The following is a 22,270-nucleotide window of genomic DNA, read 5'->3' as shown; positions in this document are numbered from 1 at the left end:
TTTTGGTCATGTTGTAAGAAGGGACCATTCCCTGGAGAAGGATGTCATGCTTGGTAGGGTGGAGGGTCGACGAAAGAGGGGTGGCCTTCAGGGAGATGGATTGATACAGTGGCTGCGATGATGGGCTCAAGTATAGCATGGATTGTGGGGCTGGCGCGGGATTGGGCAGTTGTTTCGTTCTGCTGTGCATGGGGTCGCTATGAGTCGGAAACGACTCGACAGCACTTAACAACAACAACAACACACTCCAAAAAGAAAACAGATAATAAAAAATATAAGTAGCTATTCCACTCTCCCACAAAAATGCCAACGGATTCTTTTCCCTATCTTTCTTCCAAAGTTGTTCCAATCCTCGGCAATCTGCCTACCCCTCTCTACCAGCACAACCACCACCACCAAACCACTAGAAGTGGACACCTACCAGGTACCTAGACCTTCTTACTGCCACTACATCTGAGCTCTTCTCAGGCCTGAGAATGAGCTGCACCAACGACTCTGTCCTGCTTGAAACACACCCTTGGACTTGGAGGAAACTCCTTCCTGCTGTGCCACTCTCAGCATGTTTGCACCTGGTAAACAGTTGTATTTTCCCTCAACTCCCCTTTTCTTACCCCAAATGCTCTCCTCAAGAAGTACTCATCCAGTCAAGAAAAGGGTTTCACAAAGAAAAGAAATATTCTTTGATAGTTAACAGGGGTGAGTGGGGAAGGGAGGGTAAAAGCACTAACTAAAGGGTACATGCATATAACTTGATATAACTTGGGTGAAGGGAAAAGCCAGGGGAAACTGCTCATCCATGCCTACATCTAATCCAGCAACTCAGAGGGACAGTCAAGTCTACAGTCCTCAACTAACCTCCCTCCTAAGCTCCAGACCAGTGTTCATCTCCACATTAAACAACAACTTTAGGGTGTTCCTTAGATCTGTAAGCTCAGCATTTTCAGACAAAAACTGAGCTCAACATTTTCCCAAAATCTGCTTTTCTCCTTACAGTCCTACTTTGGTGAATATTACCACTATTTCTACTCAAAGTCAAATCTAAGAATCATCCTATACTTCTCCCCAATCAACGATCAACTTGTATTAAGCCCACTCCTAAAACCAATTGCCTTTGAGGCAATTCCAACTCATGGTGACCACAAGTGTGTCAGAGTAGAACTATGTTCCATGGGGTTTTTCAACAGCTGCTTTTTTTTTTTTTTAGTAGATTGCCAGGTCTTTCTTCCAAGGCACCTGTGGACGGGCTCTAATCACCAAGTGCTTAATCATTTGTGCCAATCAGGGACTCCAATTCTCCTCCTCAACACTTCACAATTCTAGCTCCTCTTCATCCCTATTGCTGTCTTCTGTTAATTTGTTATATGGGCAAATGCAACAGCCTCCTATTTCTGGACACCAACAGTCCTCATAACCATCTGCAGTATCTAACTGGACCGTTTCCTGGAAATTAACAACAACAACAACAACAAAAAAGCCAAAGTTATTAGGAAATAGTCATTCTACCAGTAAAATCCCTTGTCACTCAAAAAGGAAGATCTTATCTCTACAGGTTCCAAGGGCAAAGTCAAAGCACCCTTAAGACCTTGGAGACATTAAGAAATAGACTCTGTATAAGCCTATCATCAGATCTGCAATGATCAAAACTAAAGGGAATTGCTGTGCTTCCCTCTGACCTGGAAAATGTCAGCGCTATCCTTGATCACCAGTTCTGAGCCCCGTTACTGGGTAGACTGTCAGGTCTCATGTCAGCTAGAATTAGATTTCCTCCAGGAGGTCCCATTGCCAATACTATCTATCCCATGCTTTCAGTAAATAGTTTAGAAAACTATTCTAAATAACTATGTCTCTTTAGACTCTAAATGAACAAGGATGTTTCACTCCCACATTGAACAAAATATTCTGGGCAAACTGCTGTGAGCCCAGACTACAGAAGTTCTAACTCTGGTGAGTCCTGGCAAAAGGGAAAGACAGAAGCCAAATTAGGAACCTGGAGATAAAGGTGACTGGTGACTCATAATGACCAGAAAAGGCCTCTCTTTTCATCCTCTGATCCTGGAGGCCATCCTCCAGCCAATCCACAGCCTTAAAGAAGTGAAAGATGGGGAAGAGCACGTGTAACAGCTGGTTAGGACTCCTAGAAGATTCAGGGAGGGGGAAAAAAAGAGGGCAGAGCAGAATGGGATGGCCATGTACTTTGAATTACTAAAGAAAATTCTGTAGACAAGTGATAAAGAACTAAACTAGAAAATTTAAAAGAATTATTCCACAGCTATACCTTAAACATGAACACAGGGGCAAAAATCTTTTTCGTCAAATACTTTCAGAGTTAAAGCAGAAGCAACATATTTGTTCATTCTTGGTTTCAGTGATCCTTTTACCCCTTCTAAGGAGCTTTAGGGAGCTCTGGTAGCGTAGTGCCTAAGGCACTTAACTGCTAACCTATAGGCTAACAGTTCAAACCCACCAGCCACTCCACAGAAGGAAGGTTGGGCAATCTACTTCTATAGTGATACCGCCTTGGAAACCCAAGGGGGGGTCGCTATGAGTCAGGTCTGACTCGACGGCATATAACAACAACAACAAGGAGCTTTAGTGGCATAGTGGGTCAGGCATTTGGCTGCTAACCAGAAGGTCAGCAGTTCAAACCCACTAGCCACACTGTGGGAAGAAAATGAGATAATCTACTTCTGTAAAGATTTACAACCTTGAAAACCCAGTAAGGGGTTGCTACAAGTCAAAACTGACTCGATGGCAATGGGCTTGTTACCTCTTCTAAGGAGCTCAGGTGTAGCAGGGTTAAGGCATCTGGCTGCTAACCAAAAGGTCAGCAATTCAAATCCACCAGCAGCTCCATAGGAGAAAGATGTGACAGTATGCTTACGTAAAAATTAACAGCCTTGGAAACCCTATGGGGCAGTTCTACTCTGTCCTATAGGGTCACTATGAGTCAGAATCCACTCAACAGCAGTGAGTTTTTTGGTTTGGTTTTCCTCTTTTAGGGATGTGTCAGGATCCCTCCCAGGTGGTTTCCCAAGAAGTTTACAGGTTTGCTGGTAAAAAACTCAAACCAAGTAATGGCAATCGTTTAGAAACTTTTCCTAGAACTACTTTTAAATCTTGAAAAATGGTATCTGCACCACATTTGCTTTTAAAACCAGGGATGCCACAAATTTGGTATTTGACAGTAACAATCAAGAGACACTCTAATCCATCTAGAAATAACCTGATTCCCTTCATTTTAATTGACTTAGTGTTGATATAATTCAAAAAGGAGAAAGAGAAATAAAAATGAATATCATCAAACTCACTTTGCAGAAAAGACAAGACTTGAAAAAGAAGGTAATTTTCAAGTATCACTGACATCAGGCATATTGTTAGCAGCTTATTTGTAAAAGCCGAATAACGGAAACCCAAACATCTACAGAAAACTGATTAAACAAATTGTGGTACACCCATACAATGGAATACTATCAAGAAATAAAGGAATGAGCTACTGACACAGGCAACATGGGTAACTCTCAAAATAACTAGGGTGAATGAAGGAAGCCCCACCTCCAAAAAAAAAAAAAACCCAACAGTCCATACTGTATTATTCCACTTATATAAAACTCTAGAAAATGCAAACTAATCTATAGTGGCAGAAAGTAGGTCATTGGTTGACTAGGGAGAGGTAGAATGGAAGAATTACAAAGAGGCTCTTTTGGGGGTGATGGATGTTTATCTTGACTGTGATGGATTCATGAGGATAAACATGTCATGTCAAAGTGTGTTACTATGCTCTTTAAGTATGAGCAATTTACTATGTGTCAATTATCCCTCAATAAAGCTGCTAAAAAAACCATCACTGACAGAAAATAATTAATGATTTTCTATCATCCCTTAACTGTAAAGGAAAAGAAAATAATTTCACTTCATACAAGTTTATATAAAACCTAGACTCTGCTGCTGAACCAGGTGAGAATCTGGAATGGGGAGGATCAGAGAATCGGAGGGAGTTTCAGCAGCAAGCATTCACTGCTCTTCATCTCTTCCTTCTCATTTACTAGCTCCTGTCAACAATGGTTAGTATCTCAAGAATCATTAGTACCAGACACAGAATGACTACTTAGAATATACAGTATTCCTAAATCAGTGCTATGTACACAGCAGAATCTTAATAAATATTGTTGAAAAAGGAGAGTAGACCAAAATTATGTTATTCACACCATCAATCAATCAGACAGGTCATGTTCGATGAGAAATCAGCACTGTAACCCAAGAACTGCGGGCAGAAGGTACCAAGAATACTCCTGATTTGCATATTAGAAGATATGCTTTTGAAAAAATAAAGAAATGACACATTTGGAGATAAGATTGGTGGGACCACTGCTTCCTGATTAGACTGCAACTGCATATATAGAAACATTTATAACAAAATCCACAGGCTACAGACTCAGAGGCTAAGGACATTACTATACCTATACTTGTCTCTATAGCCAATGCTCTCCCCAAATACCTTCCAGATGGTCAAGAAGCTTTTAGAATATTATCAAAAACAAAAATAGCATGCATCTTTTTTCAATGTATGTTACAAAACACTTTTTTGAAAGTATGTAGGATGGGGGAAAAAAAAAAAATCAAACCAAAAAAGAAGGTATTAAAAAACACCAAAAGGATCAGAAACAAGTGATTTATGCTATAACAAAACACCAGCCAGTTGTTATTCTAGAGCTCTGGTGACACAGTGTCTAAGGTACTTGACTGCTAACCAGAAAGTTAGCGGTTCAAACCCACCAGCTACTCCTCAGAAGGACAGTTGGGCAATCAACTTCCGTAGAGATACTGTCTCAGAAAACCAAGGAAGGGTCATTATGAGTCGGAGATGACTCGACGGCAGCACGTAACAACAACAGCTGTTATTCTAAAACTGTGTGCTAAGATTACACTGGCTTTTGCTACATTTTGTTTTTGTTTTCAGAATGCTAACATTTAATGACAAACTAAATTAAATGTTAGTAAAATTTTGTTTTCAGAAAAGGAGTTGGGAACTCTAAAAATTCGGTAACATCTAAAATCATCTTATGACCCACATACAAGATTACTACCTAGAGTTTAAACCCACTCTAGTAACAAATTCAAATGAGTTAAAAAATTCTTCCCATGTATACTGTCTCAGAATAAGGATGATCTTATATTAAATTATCTCACATTAACTATGAAAAACATAAATGAAAAGTGTTTTTGTTGTCTCCTACCTTCCTCATTAAAACAGAATCTTCTGGGGTAATGCATGGATCATTATAAGCATTTTCAAGCAAGTGGCCTCTGTCCATGCAAATAACCAAATCATGTAATAATAATACAATATTAATAAATCATATATATGATTTACTCTTGAAGTTTTTCCTTATTTAAGATGGAGGGCAAGACAGCACGGCTATTTTTAATATTTCAAAGGTGAGTATTGTAGGTATCTGTGCAATAGGACCAGAAAGCAGGGTTTAGGATGTTTGCATGTGTGTGTATATACATATATATGGGAGCTCTGGTGGCATAGTGCCTAAGGCATTTGACTGCTAACCAGAAGGATGGCAGTTTAAACCCACTAGCCACCCCTCGGAAGGAAGGTTGGGCAATCTACTATCTGTAGTGACACCGCCTCAGAAACCCAAAGAGGGATCGCTATGAGTTGGATCTGACTCAACAGCACTGAGTTTGGTTGTTTTTTGGTTTTATATGTGTATGTGTATGTGTGTATACACACACACATATATATGTAAATGTGTGGTAAGATTCTCACATTGTACAGTGTGTGAGAGGTTCAGAAATGAGAATGAACAGTGGATCGGTGTTCACACCACCACTAATTCAAACTACAAAAGAACCTCACACTGGCCAAATGGAGAATCTCCTTATGTCTCAGACACTACTTCTGGACATAAATAACATGCTGGTATCTTTAGGAGTGTTAACTGGCTTAACAAAGTAAGACGCTTAGGACCAGGTAGGCTCTAGTCCAGCAGGCCATTCCTAGCAACAGTGCACAGATCTGCAGCACCCACCTGGGCATTACTTAAAGGCTAGGTTGTTTCTGCAAGTAAAGCAGTGCCATACACATGCCCATCTGAAAATAAGCAAAGTTAATCAAGTTATTGGCTATTTGCTTGATAAGAAACTATATTCCCTCCTTTCGTCCTGGTAACTGCATGATAAAACATAAGCCTCTAATAAAATCACTGTTTTACTGGGGGCTGACCCTACCAAAGGAGCTCTGGTGGTGTAATGCCTAAGGCATGTGACTACTAACCAGAAGGCTGGAGGTTCAAAGGCACCAGCTACTCCTCGGAAGGAAGGTTGGGCAATCTATTTCCGTAGCGATACCACCTTGGAAACCCAAGGAGGGGTTCACTACGAGTCAGACCGGACTCGACTGCAGTGAGTTTGGTTTTTGGTTTTGGACCCTACCACTGTCCTTATATCCCCAGCAAAGTTGTTCCACAACCCAACTCACTCTCACCTTTCAAAAATGTTTAACTAAGGCGTAATACATACAAAGAGATAGCCCAGAAACATTTCAACGTATTAGAACACACTTGGGCCTTCATGCATTTAATCTGTAGAAATGAATTCTTTGTGATCGAATTTGTTGATTTGTATAGCAGTGTGTCAAAAAGACAGAAGCCTCTGGCTGCTAACCGAAAGGACAGAGGTTCAAACCCACCACTGTCTCCACAGAAGAAAGATGTGGCAGTCAGCTTCCATGAAGATTTTTTTTTTACTGTTATTGTTAAGTGCCATCAAATAGGTTTTTACTCAAAATGACCCTATATACAACAGAATGAAACACTGCCTCATCCTGCACCACGCTCACAATCCTTGTATGCCATAGCCCATCACTGCAGCCACTGTGTCAATCCATCTCATTGAGGCTCTTCCCCTTCTTCACTGACGCTCTGCTTTACCAAGCATGTTATCCTTCTCCAGGGAATGGTCCCTTCTGACAACATGACCAAAGTAGGCGAGACGAAGTCTGGCCATGCTTGCTTCCAAGGAACATTCCGGCTGCACTTCTTCCAGGTTGTTCATCTTCTGGCAGTCCATGGTGGTGGCGATGTTAGGTGCCGTCGAGTCATCTCCGACTCTTAACGACTTTATGCACCGTGGAATGAAACACTGCCCAGTCCTGTGTCATCCTCATGATCCTTGCTATACCTTAGCCCATTGTTGTAGCCACTGTGTCAATCCATCTTGTTGAGAGCCTTCCCCTTCTTCGTTGACCCTCCACTTTACGAAGCATGATATCCTTCTCTAGGGAATGGTTCCTCCTGACAACATGACCAAAGTAGGTGAGACGAAGTCTGGCCACTCTCGCTTCCAAGGAGCATTCCATCTGCACTCCTTCCAGAACAGACTTGTTATTCCTTTTAGCAGTCCATGGTACTCTCAGTATTCTTCGCCAACACCACAACTCAAAAGCATTAACTGTTCTTCGGTCTTCCTTATTCATTGTCTAGTTCTCATATGCATAAGAGGGGACTGAAAATACCATGGCTTAGGTTAGGCACACCTTAATCCTCAAGGAGATATCTTTGCCCTTCATCACTTGAAAGAGGTCTTTTGGAGCAGACTTGCCCATCGCAATACATCATCTGATGTCTTGACTGCTGCTTCCATTGGTGTTGATTGTGGAACCAAGTAATATGAAGAAATCTTTAACAACTTCAATCTTTTTTCCTTTTATCGTGATGCTGCTTATTAGTACAGTTGGGAGATTTTTGTTTTCTTTATATTGAGGTGTAATCCATACTGCAGACTGTAGTCTTTAATCTTCATTAGTAAGTGCTTCAAGTCATCCTCACTTTCAGCAAGCAAAGTTGTGTCATCTGTGTATTGCAAGTTGTTAATGAGTGTCCCTCCAACCTTGAGTCCATGGTATTTTAGGTATTCTTCACCAACACCACAATTCAAAAGCATCAACTTTTCTTCGGTCTTCCTGATTCACTGTCCACCATTCGCATGTGTGTGAGGTGACTGAAAATACCATAGCATGAGTCAGGAGTACCAGAGTCTTCAAATTAGTATCTGTGCTCCTTAACACTTTATAGAGGTCTTTTGCAGCAGATTTGCTGAGTGCAATATGACATCTGATTTCTTGACTGCTGCTTCTACAGGTGTTGACTGAAGATCCAAGGAAGCTGTTGCATTATGGAGAATGCAATCAATGTCATGAAACAAAATGTGTATGAACTGCTGCATGGAAAATGATTTGCTCTGTAAACTTTCACCCAAATCACAATTGTTTTAAAACAATCAAAGTAAAATAAAATATCTGACAACCTCAATCTTTTGTCCATTTATTGTGGTGTTGCTTATTGGCCGTTGTTTAGTCTTTTGTTTTCTTTATGTTGAAGTATAATCCAAACTTGCGACTACAGTCTTTGTTCTTAATCAGTAAGTGTTTTAAGTCATCTTCACTTTCAGCAAGCAAGGCTGTGTCATCTGCATATCACCGGTTGTTGCTGAGTCTTCCTCTAATCCTGATGGCACATTTTCCTTCCTGTAGTCCAGCTTCTCAGATTATTTACTTGGCATATAGATTCAATAAGTATGATACAACACCCTTCTTGATTCTGAACCATGTAGTATCTCCTTGTTCTGTTTGAACAACAGAATCTTGGTCTATGTACAGGTTCCTCATGAGCACCCATAAAAATTTACAAACTTGGAAACCCTATTGGGCAGTTCTACTCTGTCTTATAGGGTTACTGTAAGTCAGAACTCCACTCCAATGACAATGGGTTTGGATTTTTCTCTGTTTGTTTGGGCCTTCAACTGACATGCAACCATTTCATTGTCACCCATTAGTCCTGCTGAGGTTCAAGTCCAAGGGACACAGAAGAAGACTAGCCTAAGGATAACATCAGTTCATGCTGCTCACTCCTGAGCCCCAGAAGATGCTCTGCCTGCCAATGTCAAAGCAAAACCACAGCCAGGTGTGCTTATAGGCAGACCCATCTCTGTGTCTTTGTCATGTGTCTTTGACACTACACGTTCTGTAGTGTTTGAACATAAATTCCCATAGTTTATGAATTTCTCCATACTCCTTGGTGTCATAAAATGCAACTGATTGAGCAAGAGGGGCAAATTAAAGGTGGAGCCAAATATGAATAGAATTAGGGGCTGGGATAACTTTTATGTGGAAGAGAAACCACCAAAGGCCTGCATGAAGAAAATAGAGTACTGCAGAGGGACATAAGAGAAGGAAAGCAAGTTGCCCAAAAAAGCGTAAGGGGATCCAGTAAACGCGGTGAGACATAAAGGGGTCCAAAGCAGAACGACTGTTACAGCCACTAAAAAAACATTGGTTTCTTTTCATAATTTGTCTGTTAATAATGCCAAAGAGACCCCAGAAAAGCAAGAATCCTCTTACAATCCACAAACTTCAAGTCTGCTACTCACTGACCTACATTAATTACCAAGCTGTAAAATTAGGAAGTTTGAATTTCACTCCATGCCCTTCTCTACTCATATGTCATCACAGGTGATGGAGCAGAGCCCAGCTGATAGCTGAGAAGATGGTAGTATTCCCAAGCCCAGCATAGGTATGGAAACAGAGAGCTCAGAGAAGGCCCCACACAATACTAGGCTCCATCCCCTCCAGCCACAGCCCAGACCTTCTCCCCACAGAAGGGTCAACACAGACCTGAAATTTAGCAAAGGAGACAGGAAAAGGAACTCCACCTTCACAACTTTAGGGAAACTAATATTAAAGTATCAGCACACTGCTACCATTCCTTGTGGAAATTAAAGGAACCAATTTCCTCTGAATCGAGAGACACCACATTTAAAAACAGGCAAAATAAACACAATCAACCTTCACAATGCATTCCCTTTCCTTCTCCACCCTGCCCTAGCCCAAATTCCTGTATTTTCTGGGGGAAAAAATTTGCCAACTGAACAGTATTCATTAAGTATATTTGATTCTTGTTCTTATTTTTACAGGAGAAAAATACAAGAACACTGATCAGAGCTACTAATTGGCCTGAGATTACCAATAGTACACAATTCCTGCCAAAAACAAGGACAACTTGATGCTTTAACTAGCCTCTGCACCTTTGATGATGATGAAATGCAACTTCCTTTAGGTTTTGGTAATACTGACTGCGGACCCCATTTTCACATTTGCCAAAACCCCTCAAGGCAGAGGGAGAATCTTGGGCTGGAAAGCAGGAAATTAAGGCCTTGTTTCCCCAAGCCACACCCTGGCAGTATAACTTCAGAGACTGGCTGGGCAACCCGTCCCAGAAGCTCAGCAATTACAGAGCACAGCCTGCAATCACCCTAAAGGCGACACAATCCAATGCAAGGCCGACTCTCAGGACACCTGGAAAGAGGCTTCAACCACTATGACTGCAGCTTGGTAAGGGCTTACACCTGGCACCGAAAACGCTTGTCCTGTCCCCTACTGTAAATACCACACTGGTATTCCCCTGAACAAGGCCAGAAAACAAAGCAAAGGGCTCCAGACCCAGAGGCAAGCTGGTCCAGCTAAGGCTGGTGCTGTGGCCCCATGCTGACATCTGCAGCTGCCTCTCCTCCACTTGGAGGTGCTGTGTTGGGCAGGGAGCTGCTGCCAAAATTCTGTCACAGGTACAAGCAAGAGAGGCTGGGAAGTGGCCACTGCACACACCCATTCCTTGCAAACAGGGCTTTCTGAGTCCCAGAACTGACATGAAGGACAGGATGTGGCAAGCTTCCTAAAGTAGGGTTCACTCCTGTGGATGTGACTGCAGGGGCAGAAAACCCCCCACCTCATTCCCAGATCACCATGGGCCTATACAAAAACACTAACCCCAATTCAAATAGGCAGGTTGGCAGAAGAGGCCCATACTGCAAACCAGTGGCTATCAGAGAAGGTGGAAAGAGTTGTATTCATGACATGGATACATGTATACTTTTATAAAGCCTGAGATCCCAGGGGCGCTTAATGAGATCTATTTACCCACCATAATTAACAAATCATTAAGCTTAGACTGACAGAACACCACCATCAAGCAACAACGTACGCTTTATACTGAACCAGCTGCATGACCAAGGACAGCCTACCATGTCTAGAAATCATGTCAAGATGAGGATTATGATGAAGTCAAGCTTGATGGTCATCAAGGTTAATTTTCCAGCATCCAATAAATATTTACTTTAACATTCACCTCCAGTTTTCTCAGGGAGGTGCGCACAGACAGTAATGTATTAGGAGGATGATGAAAATGATCCATCACAGAACAGAAGGTGGCAGATGAGGCAACTTTTCGTGGATACACATTTGGTGGGGACTTTAGACACTCTCTTCCTCCCTCCTTTCTAACCAGAGTTCTGAGTAGAAATATGTTTTTGGATGAATCATTTGGTTTTCTGGGGCCTCTGGGACTACTAGGACCCTCTGAACAGCAAAGGGGGACTAGACTGGCCAAGGTCCAGGAACTGCATTGTCCAATACAGTAGGTAATAGCCACATGTGGTAAATTAATTAAATTAAAAATTCATTTCCTCAGTCACACTAGCAGATACAGAACATTTCTGTCCTATCACATGCACAGTGCCGGCCCTGAAAGTTGAAAGTGAGAAAGAACATTCCAAGAGAACCTTTTCTCACTCAACTCTCTCTTAATGGAAAAATGAGGCCATGAGGAAAGAAAAAGGAATAAGCATCAACCTGTTGCTCAGTAACATACATACATACATACATACATACATATATATATGTTGTTGTTGTTGTTATTTACCGTCAAGTCAGCCCCAACTCACAGCGACCCCTCCTTGGGTTTCCGAGGCAGTGTCACTATGGAAGTAGGATTGCCCAACCTTCCTTCCGAGGAGTGGCTGGTGGGTTTGAACCGCCAGCCTTCTGGTTAGCAGTCAAGTGCCTTAGGCACTATGCTACCAGAGCTCCTATATATATGTATGTATATGTATATGTATATGTATATGTAAATGACAGTTCTTTTAGCCTTTTATTGGGCATTATTAACATGTGGAGGTAATTCATAATCCCTTCTGATTATTTCTGAACCTAAACAGCAAGTTTTTTTTTCCTTTTTGATTGCTCCAAGACAAAGCTGTACTCAAGCAAGCGGCAAGTTATTTACTGAGTGCTTATAATTCAACAGGACAATTTGATAGGCACCACAGGGGATAGAAAAGAAATACCAAAGCATGTTTTTGCCTCAAAAAGTAAAATGCCAAAAAAAAAAAAAAAAAAAAAGTAAAATGCCTAAAACTGTAAACATTAGAGAAAGCAGCTAGTCAGGGCTGTGGAACAGCACGTGCTACAGAAGTTCAGAAGAAGGTGCTCCTGAAGACTCCGGGAGGTGGTGTGCACGGCCTGCACTCAGGCACAGACCCTTCTTGCCTCTCCTGAAATAAAAGGAAAACTTTTCCCTCTGGAGTCACTACTCCTGTGTCTCTCTCCTTCCCTCAGTTCACTCCTCTCCTACATCCAGCATCAGCGACTCCCAGTGCTACCCCAGAAGTCCAATCTCTTAGCTCCTTATTCCAAGTCCTCATCGCAATCTGGCCACAGCTTATCTTGCCACATGCCCTCTACACCCAACTCCCCTCCCCTAACCATCATTTTATTCCCCACTGCTCTAGGCCTATATCCAAAGCATCACCCAAAATACCATGTTTAAATTCTTCATGTTTCTGGACCCCTCCTATGTTTTCTGATGCTTTCAATGTGGCCCACTTAAAGCAGCAGAGTCTTAGTTTCTAATATGAAGCTTTTAAACTGCTGAATACCAAAGACATCCCTGTTTACCTAGACACTATTCATCCTCCAGGACCAGCTTAACCTTCATCCCCTCTGCAGTTTCCCTGGCCTTCCTCTTCTCTGAATTTGCACCTACATATTCACTTCCATGGTGCTTCAAAGACACCTCTGTTACCACTCTGATGACTCTCTTTGAGCTCAGTCCTTGAAAGGGAGCCCAGTTCCTCTCCCATCCCATAGTACAATAAGCATTCATTCAAGGCTTCCTGAGTTTGATTTGTAATGTAAGCTAAGGGGCTGGAGCTCAGACATTGTGCTAGGTACAAAATTCCCTTCTGTTATCCAAGGGAAGTGTTTTTCTGAGTAGTCTGTGAGCTTCTCAATACATAGACACTGTGACATTTATTTTGACTGCTTGGAAGCCAACTAACTTCTGGTTCTCAGCTGCACTGTGAAAATATGAGGTTGCCAGAGAACTGAAATGCAGACAGTAGTAATAAATACAGTCATGCTAAAATCAAGCCAAGTGCACTGACTCGTGACCTATTAAAAACCTGTACTTAATATTTCCATATCACACTAGGCAGCCCTCTCCCCCCACCTGTGTGTATCAAGTTGAACTAGTTAATAATTAACTGGCTTTGATTAAGTTCCCTTTTCATGAAGAGCAACTGTGAAGTACCATAAACGATATTTAGGAAAAACAGGTACCCCAGTGACTTAGAACTGGGCTGTTCATCCCTGGATAACAGGAACCCTCAGGAATGCTTGCCTGCAGTCAACCTTCCCCGGAAATATCTGGTTACAGACCTGCAATCTCACACTGAGATGTGTTTCTCCTGGCCTTGCCTTTCTCTGACCTGCCTGATATGCAAAGGGCCTTGGCTATTTAAAGCACTACATTAAAAAATCATGTTTTTACACTGACCCAAACCCCGGTAGGCTCCAAGCACAACAAAGCAGGACTTACTGCCATTGTCGTCAGAATCCTCACTGCTGCTGGGAAGGCGACCTCGTTTCATGATCTCCCCGGGAAACAGCAGGCAGCCTGCAAAGCAATGAGACAGCACTTAACCCAAGATGATAATACACAATCATCAAGTTGTGCTTCAGATGGCAGCCCAGGATTTACAGCATACAAAAGCAAACAAATGCCTTTAAGTAGCATTTGAATTGTACACAGGAAAAATACCAAAGATACATAATTAGGTGCAATCATTAACAGAGCAGGTTAAAAAACGGGAGGGGAGGGGGGAGACAGTCACGTTATCAGTAGCTCTTCTCAAAGGTACAAAGCTTCTCTCTATATTCCTGAATTATTACTACAACTATTGTAGGAAGGAGTCTCTTTAGCTGACTGGCGTCAGCCACTGCAGAAAAAAACCCATGGCAATGAACACTATCCTTCCTCACTACAGGCACTCATATTTTACATGTGGTGGGGGAGGAAGGTTTGCCTGTGCCTGAATGTGTGAACTTAACACTGCTCCAGGCATGATTCTGTTTCTCCAGCAAATATTGTTCAAATACTCCTGAAAGCCAAATAATCTGGAGTTCTAGGCACAAAATAAATGCTACTGATAATCCAAGTGTTTTCTCTACCCACCTCCAATCCTCCATTAGTCCCCAGATGAACCTGACTTCCTTTAAACCCCAAAAATCCTAGAACAGGAAGGGTCCACAAACACCATAAAATGCTGCTCCAAACACCCCTCCCTTTTGCTCATTAGGAAACTGAGGCAAAGAAAAGGTTAAACAGAGACTTGCCCAAGCTGGAAGCTTCTAATTCCATACTCAATGCGGTTTCCTCTAAGCTTCACCTAACTCCTTTCAGGACAGGTACAACCAGATGCAGCCAGAGAAGTCAGTTTATACCAATCCCAGCCCACCTTGCCAACTCCTTCCAGGTAGTTGGTGCTAACAGGCCTCCACACCATCACTGAGTAGGAGAATCCTGCATTTAGGAAACTGAGCAGTGGACACAAGACTTAATAGCCAGTCACTGAACTTATAATAATCTCACAGTTATATTAACACAGGGCAGTTCTCTAAACAAATATAATAAGCTTTCCCAACTGAAAATACTGATCACCTTGATGCCTCTCAGGGCCCTGATCTTAGTGCTAGAACAATGATTCTCAATAAAATAGACCTTTTTCAAATCAGAAAAAGTATGGCGGCCTGTCAGCATCCACTCTTCCTCAGAAAAATACATCCAACTCTCCTCTCATTGAGAATCACAGCATTTATGAAGTGGTACGTCTCCAACGGGAGTGTGGCACACAGGAATAGTGTGAAGAAAAATATAAAGAACCATTGCTAGAAGAAGGCAATAATTTTTAAAAAAGAATCAATGTTCTACTCTAAATGGGCCTGTAAAAGAGCAATCAAAAGAAAGAGAAGAAAATGCACTGTACAATACAGTTTGTTTCCACTGCTGAAAAAGACTCATATGGTTCATTCAAATATTCGGGTCCCTAGTCTTTAAGTGCAGCCAACCAATCATCTATCAGTAGAGGCTTGCATATTGCTAATATGATGGTGAACAGGTTTCAACAGAGCTTCCAGACTAAGACAGAGCTAGGAAAAAATGTCTGGCAGTCTACTTTTGAAAATAAGCCAATGAAAATCCTATAAACAATATATGATCCCATTATACATGAGATCATCAAGAGTCCAGATTGACTTGAGGGCAGCTAACAACAAAGTCTATAATTCTGTAATTCCAAATATTTTATATTTGAGAAACTCACCCAGCTAAAAGTTAGTGGGTTTTGGTTTTCCAACTCATTCTTCAAAAACTGTTTAAAAAAAAAAAAAAAAAAAATGCCAACGGAAGCCTGGACTTGATTCCTGATGAGTTATGAGCTATCTCAAGGACACACTTGGTGGGCTAGGATTTTGTACTGTGGGTGTGATAGCCCACTCCATGCCCATCAGTGAGCATTCAGCAATCTACTACTTGGCCTGGGTAAGCCTTATCCAGCTAAAAGCCTCCGTGGCTGATCAACAGCTGTGCCCACTCCCCACCTGAAATGAATTGTCTTCCCTGCCTGTCACCCTGTGGCAAAAACACCAACTGCTGACAGCTAAACTCTCTCCAGCCTTCTAGACAGGGCATCCTGCTCCCTTCTGCACTCAACAAGAGGTACAAGGAGAAAAGGGAAAGGCAAAAGACCACTCATTTCCAATTATCAGCTTCAGTGCCCCAAGATTATGTTACAAAAGAACTTTAAAATAATAATAATAAAAGAATATGTTACCTAAAGAGGAATTCCTTAAAGGTAATAGTGTGATACAACACAAGAAGAATGCCACTTCATGAGGGGGTGTGAAAACTCACGGAATAAGAGGCTGAGTAAGCCCATAAAACACTTCCCAGCTAGAAGGAAACAAATGCTTATTACATCGTCATTGATTCAGACAACTTAAATTTACCTAAATAGAATAGCTTGGAGAAATTAGAATCTTTTTGAATCAAAATGCCTTCTTCCCAGCTCTCAAATACAACTCCTAGAGAAAACACTTCAACAGTCACTAAATGAAAAATGCAAGCATTGGCCAAAATAAAATGATGCTCCCAAACACATGTAAATATTCTCTCAACCAAAATTATGCAAGTAAGAGTAAAGATAGTTATTTTCCTTCTAATGAATTCCATTTTCATCCATCCTCAAAGATCTTGAGTAATGGAGGTTGAGAATACTGTTATTTTACTTCTCTAGGGAACCTGGCACAGTAATGGGGGCTAGCGCATGGCAGAATTTCCTCCTCTGTGGCTCTAATAATATACTTAAACCTTGACATCAGGTTGTTTAACTCACCCAGAGTTACTTACTGTATGAGGAAATCAAAGTACATGTTACTATCTTTAAGATATACATACAGTCGTTGTATGTTGCAAACATCTGTCCACTAAAAGCCAGTGAGAAAGCAGAAGTCCTTCTGCATCATTACCTTTCCTAAAGCAATGGCTGCTTATTATCTAGATGGTGGCCAGATAAATAATAGTTAAAAGGGCTACCCACAACACTCCAGAGAAAACAGCAAGAGAGTATAGTAACTCACAATAGCATAGTCCCATAAATGTCTGAATACCTAATATACTAGGAGGTGCTAGAAAAAATTACTATCCCTGATCTCAAGAAACTTCTTCTCTAGTTCAGGAGACAGGTTAGTGGCAGAATTCTTGCCTTCTATCCAGGAGACATGGGTTCAATTCCCAGCCAACACATCTTATGCACAGCCACTACTCATCTGTCCATGGAGGTTTATGTGTTGCTATTATGCAGAACACGCTTCAGCAGAGCTTCCAGAGTAAGAGGGACCAGGAAGAAAGGGCTGGAAATCTACTTCCCACAATCAGCCTATGAAAATCCTATAAATCACAATGGTCTGATCTACAACAAATCACAAGAATGGTCCAGAAGCAGGCAGCATTTTGTTCCACTGTGCACGGGGTTACCATGAGCCAGAGGCTAACCAGACAGCAGCTAATAATAACAGTGCTAGACAGTGGTAAGCACAAGGTTCTTTAAGAACACAGAGGTTTGACGGGGTCAAGGAAAGGATTCAGAGCTGAATCCTGAAGAACAAAGGGAAACCAGTCAGAAGAGGGAGCACATTATTTCTGGCAAAGCACTATAATGCATAATGACACACATGTTGTTGTTGTTATGTGCTGTCCAGCCAGACCCGACTCATAGTGATAGAAGCTAGCATATTACTCAAGACACCATCTTCATACTCAGAATCTGACTCTGATTGCACTGTGGTTAAGGTTTTGGGCTGCTAACAAAAAGGTAGGCAGTTCAAACCCACCAGCTGCTCAACAGGAGAAAATGAGGCAATCTACTTTCACAAAGATTTACAGCCTTGGAAACCTGATGGGGTTCGCCATGGCAACAGGTTTGGATTTTTGTTTACCAATATATGTGCCTTGTTACCTTATTTCCAATTGTCAAAGCTACTCAATTCCTAATGTTTGGCTCTTTCAAGTCCCTCTACTATTCCACAGGTTTGGACTTCAAATACTCATACCTAGACTGCTTTAAGTAGCATTCTGTCCTCCAAAGCTAAAATTTCTTTACATTTCCAATTATTATTACAAATTAATATCTAAGGGGTCGCCATGTAGAACCTACTCAGTGGTACCTAACAACATAAATAACAGGTGTTATGCAAATCTCTCCCTACTCCACACAGCAAATGGGTCTAAATCCAAACTGTCCAGTCAGGTTTTCTGCCATCTGGCACCTCCCAGGTCTACCCAACCCTCCCTCTCTTCCAATCTGCCCTCAATACTAACCTGCCCAAGGCCTCTTCCCTACATCTTCCTTGAAAACACCCCTTCCCTTTCAGTTCTCAACTTATACTAATGATGCTTTTATTGTTCTTTTTCACTACCACCCCAATCACCAACTCATCTCTTCTCCAGGGCTAAGCTCAAAGACCACTAAACATCTCCCACCATTCTAATCCTGATCACTTACATTCTGTACCACTCATCTTCATCTTTTTACTTTCAGAAGTTTTGCATCTTGCTCTTTAGTATAGCATTTACTTTTAATAGTCAATCAGCTACTACCTCACAACATTACTTAAATGTCCCCCATGTGTGTCTCTAAAAGGTTATACATTTCTAAAGTAACAAAGACCCCCTCAAGTTAAAGATGAAATAAAGACATTACAGACAGTTGCCAGCTAGATGATGAAAAACAGGGCCTCACACGATAGCTACAACACACAACCCCAGAACTCTGTACTCAGTTCTCAACACTGCTTATCCTAATATTCGGTCTGGGTTTCACTGAAACAGACAAAGTGATCCAATTTTCAGGAGCCTAGAGTCGGGGCCGACTCAATGGCAAATAACAACAACAACAGAGTTAATGCACTTGGCTGCTAACTGAAAGATTGGTGGTCCAAGTCCACCAAGAGGCATCCTGGGATAAAGGCCCAAAAAATCAGCCACTGACAACCCTATGGAGCAGAATTCTGCTGGCACACGTGGGGTAACCATGAGTTGGAATCAACTCAATGACAAGTGGTTGGTTTGACTGTGGAGGGTCCAGTGACCAAGAGAAACACAATAGCTAAATAAACAAAATTACTTATCAGTGGACACTAAGGACTGCCCCAAAAGAGGAAGACTACTTAGAACCCAGATGATAGTCAGAATATTGTCAGGAAAGCGCCAAGTAAGAGGAGGTAGTTGGCCAAAGATCCTGGCTGGATCAGTCAATAACAATCCTCTGGTGCCTCCATCTCTGGTGTATGAAGAGAAGCACTAAGACAATTGGGCAGTTTCTTTGGGCACCATCTCCTCAGGTAACACTAACACATCCTTTCTTACCCTCTACCCAAAACCTCTGGTAACTCAATGGCTAAGAGCTTAGATGCTAATCAGATCGTCAGAGGTTCCAATTCACCAGGCATTCCATGGGAGAAAGGTCCTGGCATTCCGCTCCCACAAAGATTTACAGCCTAAGAAACCCTATGGGGCAGTTCTACTCTGTCCTATTGGAATCGATGCAACAGTGGACACTACCACCAAACACCTATAACAGATCACTTTCCTTCAATCTGTATGTCACGCAGTTAAAATGCAGTAAATTAGCTTATACAATAATTCAGTTAAAATTTTGTCCAGTTATATTAAATAAGTGTGGTCAACAGGCTATGGAATGCATGCTCTACAGGAGCTTCTTGTCTACTTTAGGAGAGCCAGTACACAAATAACTAAACAAGCAGTGTGGTAGGTGCTACGAAGGTTACAGGCTCACTGTTCCTGTATTATGATGGCACGTGGGCTATGTATGTGAGATAGCAAGGTACCTCAACACCTTGAAATTTAAGTTTCCTCAAGCTGAAAATGGGAAAGATCAGCATGCAATAAATTAAAGCAGCCATTAGCTAAGGGAACCCATTGCTAAGGGGGCTCAGGAATTTGAGAATGAATGAGTTCAGTGACCTGGGTGCAGTCTTCAGGGAGGCATGAGTGGTATGTGATTCTAAGAAAGAATGGGAAATGACCTGGGGATGAAGGGATAAGGGCTTTCATAAAAGAATACAGGCGATAAAGAATTTTAGGATGTTTATTCAATGTTATTCCAGTGAAAGAAGGCTGCTTTGAGGAAAACAAACCGTCCAGTTACTAGAATTACTCTCTGTGGTGGCACAGGAACCATTTATCAGGCCATAAACTCTACAGCTATAATAAGGATTATACCCTAGGGATTTTAATTATCTTATGGCTCATATGCAGAAAGGCTGGTTTCTTCCTCAAAGTGTCAAGTTTTATCCACTGTGTTTTCATTCTTATTTCACCCAAGAAGCTCTAGAAGGTATTCAATTAGAAGATATACTTCTTCTACATATATCATCCAATGCAGTGTTAATGCATTAAATAAAAACCTATTGGAAGAATAACTGAGTCCCCGTATACTTAATTTTTATAAACCGTATCCCTGTGCTCACTCAGCTTTACAGAGCTTGAGATACTTCCACTTTAATATCTAATTGATCTTCAACTGGAATGACTTCTATTACAACGGCTTTAAATTTATCTATGTCCTTCTCCTCTCTAAGGAGCCTGTGGTGCAGTGGTTAAAATGCATAGTGCTTAAGGCACTTGACTACTAACTAGAAGGCTGGCTGTTCAAACCCACCAGCTACTCCTCGGAAGTAAGGTTGGGCAATCTACTTCTGTAGTGATACGGCCTCGGAAACCGCTATGAGTCGGGTCCGACTCGATGGCACATAACAACAGCAGCAGCAGCTAACCAAATGTGGATGGTTCAAATCCCCAGCTGTTCCTCAGTAGAAAGATGTAGCAGTCTGCTTCTGTAAAGATTCACAGCCTTGGAAACCCAATGAGGCAGCAGTTCTACTCTGTTCTGTAAGGTTGCTTTGAGTTGGAATTGACTACACAGCAATGGGTTTTTGGTTTTTGTTACCTTCTCTGTTAATACTTAATAATCTAAAACCTAAAGGTACTGTATTATTTTCAGAAACCATGTAGCCTAAGATAAAGCTAGAAAGTATTTTATAATCAACTAATCCTTTGTTCCATTTAGTTTAAATAATGCTTAAATACTCTGTAATTGATCATTTGATTCCTAAAAGTACTGATTACAGAATTCAAAAAAAAGATACATTTTCTTAATAGGTCACATTCTTGTCGTCTTTCATGGTGTGTATAGTTCTCCAAGAAGCCAAATGTAATAATGTTCTATACCTCACAGTAGCTTCCTGTCCTAAATGATTGTCAAAGAAACTTGGGTGGTTTCTTAACTCAATTTTTAAAGCAAACATTAATTTCCTAGATAACCCTAAGGTTTTCAAATTGGCAATATTACTTAAATCATATGCTTACAAAAATAGTCTAAAAATACTAGTGTGACTATAACTCAAAACCACATTTTTCCCCAATTTAACCAAAGGATTGTTATATAGTCAAAAAATGTCAGATTTGATTTAACTGACAAAAGCTTACATCTTAAGTGTTAAAGTTTTAATCCTATCTAAATATTTCAACTGAGAAAAATAGGACTTTCATAGAATGTGTGCTTTACAATGTAATCCATCAGAATTTGTTTTTAAAAAAATGCTACCCAAGAAGTCAAACATGAAAATATTAAGCTTAAGAGTTTATATTAGTAAACAACCACAAAATAGAAAAATATAACTGCCCCCAGATAACCACAGGTATAATATTTACTCCCATGAACAATGCTAATGAAGCCCTTGTGCTAGGTAACACATTTTAGCTGTTAATTCTTTTAAAATTATTTTAACTCAGATTTTAAAAATTAATAAAGACATTTTTCAAGATTTCAAGAAATTTATAAATTTGAGTAGTTCTGAATGAACTGGCTCCCATTTGCCAATCTCCAAATAATCCAATCACTGCATATGAGCCCTAAAACAATCTATTAAACCCCTCCCTTCCAAGTCTCTGTAATTGCTAACTCAATTACAGAGTCAGCAAATGAGAAAAAGCAGCTATGACAACATTCCAATCATTTGTATTTGGGACTTTTTTTTTCTTTCCCTTGACATGGGAGTACATGAACTCACACCCAAACAAAGAAGACAGACAGTCACAATGACATCAAATCTTGAGCTTTTACTCCTATTTCCATCTATTCAGTATGCCTTTTTATTAGTTCTGTATGTTCAGATATGGAAAGATGCCCAAGACATATTAAGAGGAAGGGGAAAAGCAGCAAACTGCCGGGAGCGGGTGGGGGATGAGTTACCGGCTCATTTATATTTAAAAAGGAAGGGGAGAGATTATATACACCAGTTGCTTACATATTCATGGAAATTTTCTGGAAGAGCAGCCAAAAAAGGTAACAGTGGCTATGTCTGGGGAATGGGACCAAAGTGTTTCAGACAGAATGTGCTGGGAACTTTTTTTCTTTTTATGACCTTTTATATTATTTTAATTTTTTACCAGGAGGTACATCTTCTACCCCATCTTCCTTCTGCAGAGCAGCTGGTGGGTTCGAACTGCCA

The 22,270-nt window shown here is 41.1% G+C and overlaps 1 protein-coding gene across 1 annotated transcript in view; it reads right to left on the bottom strand.

Moving 5' to 3' along the window:
- JADE1 (jade family PHD finger 1) overlaps nt 1-22,270 on the bottom strand; it is a 63,186-nt gene that overhangs the window by 30,850 nt on the left and 10,066 nt on the right. Inside the window, exon 2 of the mRNA XM_042782553.1 lies at nt 13,719-13,817. Coding sequence (XP_042638487.1) covers nt 13,719-13,817 — 99 coding nt within the window. The remainder of the gene's footprint in view (nt 1-13,718; nt 13,818-22,270) is intronic.

Source organism: Orycteropus afer, unplaced genomic scaffold, assembly GCF_000298275.1.
Source record: "Orycteropus afer afer isolate SDZICR_OR568_19922 unplaced genomic scaffold, OryAfe1.0 scaffold00367, whole genome shotgun sequence".
NCBI classification, from domain to species: Eukaryota; Metazoa; Chordata; class Mammalia; order Tubulidentata; family Orycteropodidae; genus Orycteropus; species Orycteropus afer.
This window is presented reverse-complemented; position numbering and strand designations above follow the sequence as displayed.